The sequence below is a fragment of the Charadrius vociferus genome, unplaced genomic scaffold (assembly GCF_000708025.1).
Source record: "Charadrius vociferus isolate BGI_N301 unplaced genomic scaffold, ASM70802v2 scaffold613, whole genome shotgun sequence".
NCBI lineage: Eukaryota > Metazoa > Chordata > Aves > Charadriiformes > Charadriidae > Charadrius > Charadrius vociferus.
This window is the reverse complement of record NW_009647757.1, coordinates 415,569-416,262: the sequence shown is the minus strand read 5'-3', so window position 1 is coordinate 416,262 and position 694 is coordinate 415,569. Positions and strand designations below refer to the sequence as shown.

Below are 694 nucleotides of genomic sequence, written 5' to 3'. Positions count from 1 at the left end.
AGCAGCCTCCCCGCCCCGGGACCCTCCCACCATCCATGGTGCCACCTTGCCATCACTTGACCTGGTACCCTTCCGTCACCCACCCCGGTACCTTCCTGTCACCCAGGATGGTACCCTTCGATCACCCATCCTGATACCCTTCAGTCATTTATGCCAATACCCTCCATCACCCACCCTGGTACCCTCCTATCACACCCCAGTACCCTCCCATCACACCAGGGGCTTTCACCCCATGGCTTCTCTGATGGGAAGCACAAGCCATGTGCTGGGAAAGATGCTCCAGGGTTCAGACCCCACCACCTCCCCTCATGCCCAGAAGGATACACCATCTCCCCAGGCACCACCTTGAGGGATTCACTCACCAGGACATCAGTGGGACACAGGACCATGGTGCTCTCCAGCTCTTTGGTGACAGGAGGGACACGTCCAGGGTTCGGGGCTTCCAGCATGGCCATTTCAGGGCCAGGATGGTCACCAGGGCCCAGCCCGTTGTTGTCCCTGGGGGTGGGCAAGCCCGTGCCCCCGCCGTCCCTGCTGGGCAGCTCGAGCAGGGCAGTGCTGGGGGAGACGAAGCGGCTGTAGAGCACACTGTTGTCCAGGCGTGAGTAAGGTTTCCCCTCATCGACTGCGGCTGCCCGGTGCTCCAAGAAGTGGGAAAGCAGTGCCATGCCCTTGAGAACGTTCCCTCGGAAGA

General features: G+C 61.2%; 1 protein-coding gene across 1 annotated transcript in view; it reads right to left on the bottom strand.

Moving 5' to 3' along the window:
- Positions 1-694, bottom strand: part of AIM1L (absent in melanoma 1-like) — a 7,003-nt gene that overhangs the window by 5,527 nt on the left and 782 nt on the right. The window contains exon 2 of the mRNA XM_009882225.1: positions 363-685. Coding sequence (XP_009880527.1) covers positions 363-685 — 323 coding nt within the window. The remainder of the gene's footprint in view (positions 1-362; positions 686-694) is intronic.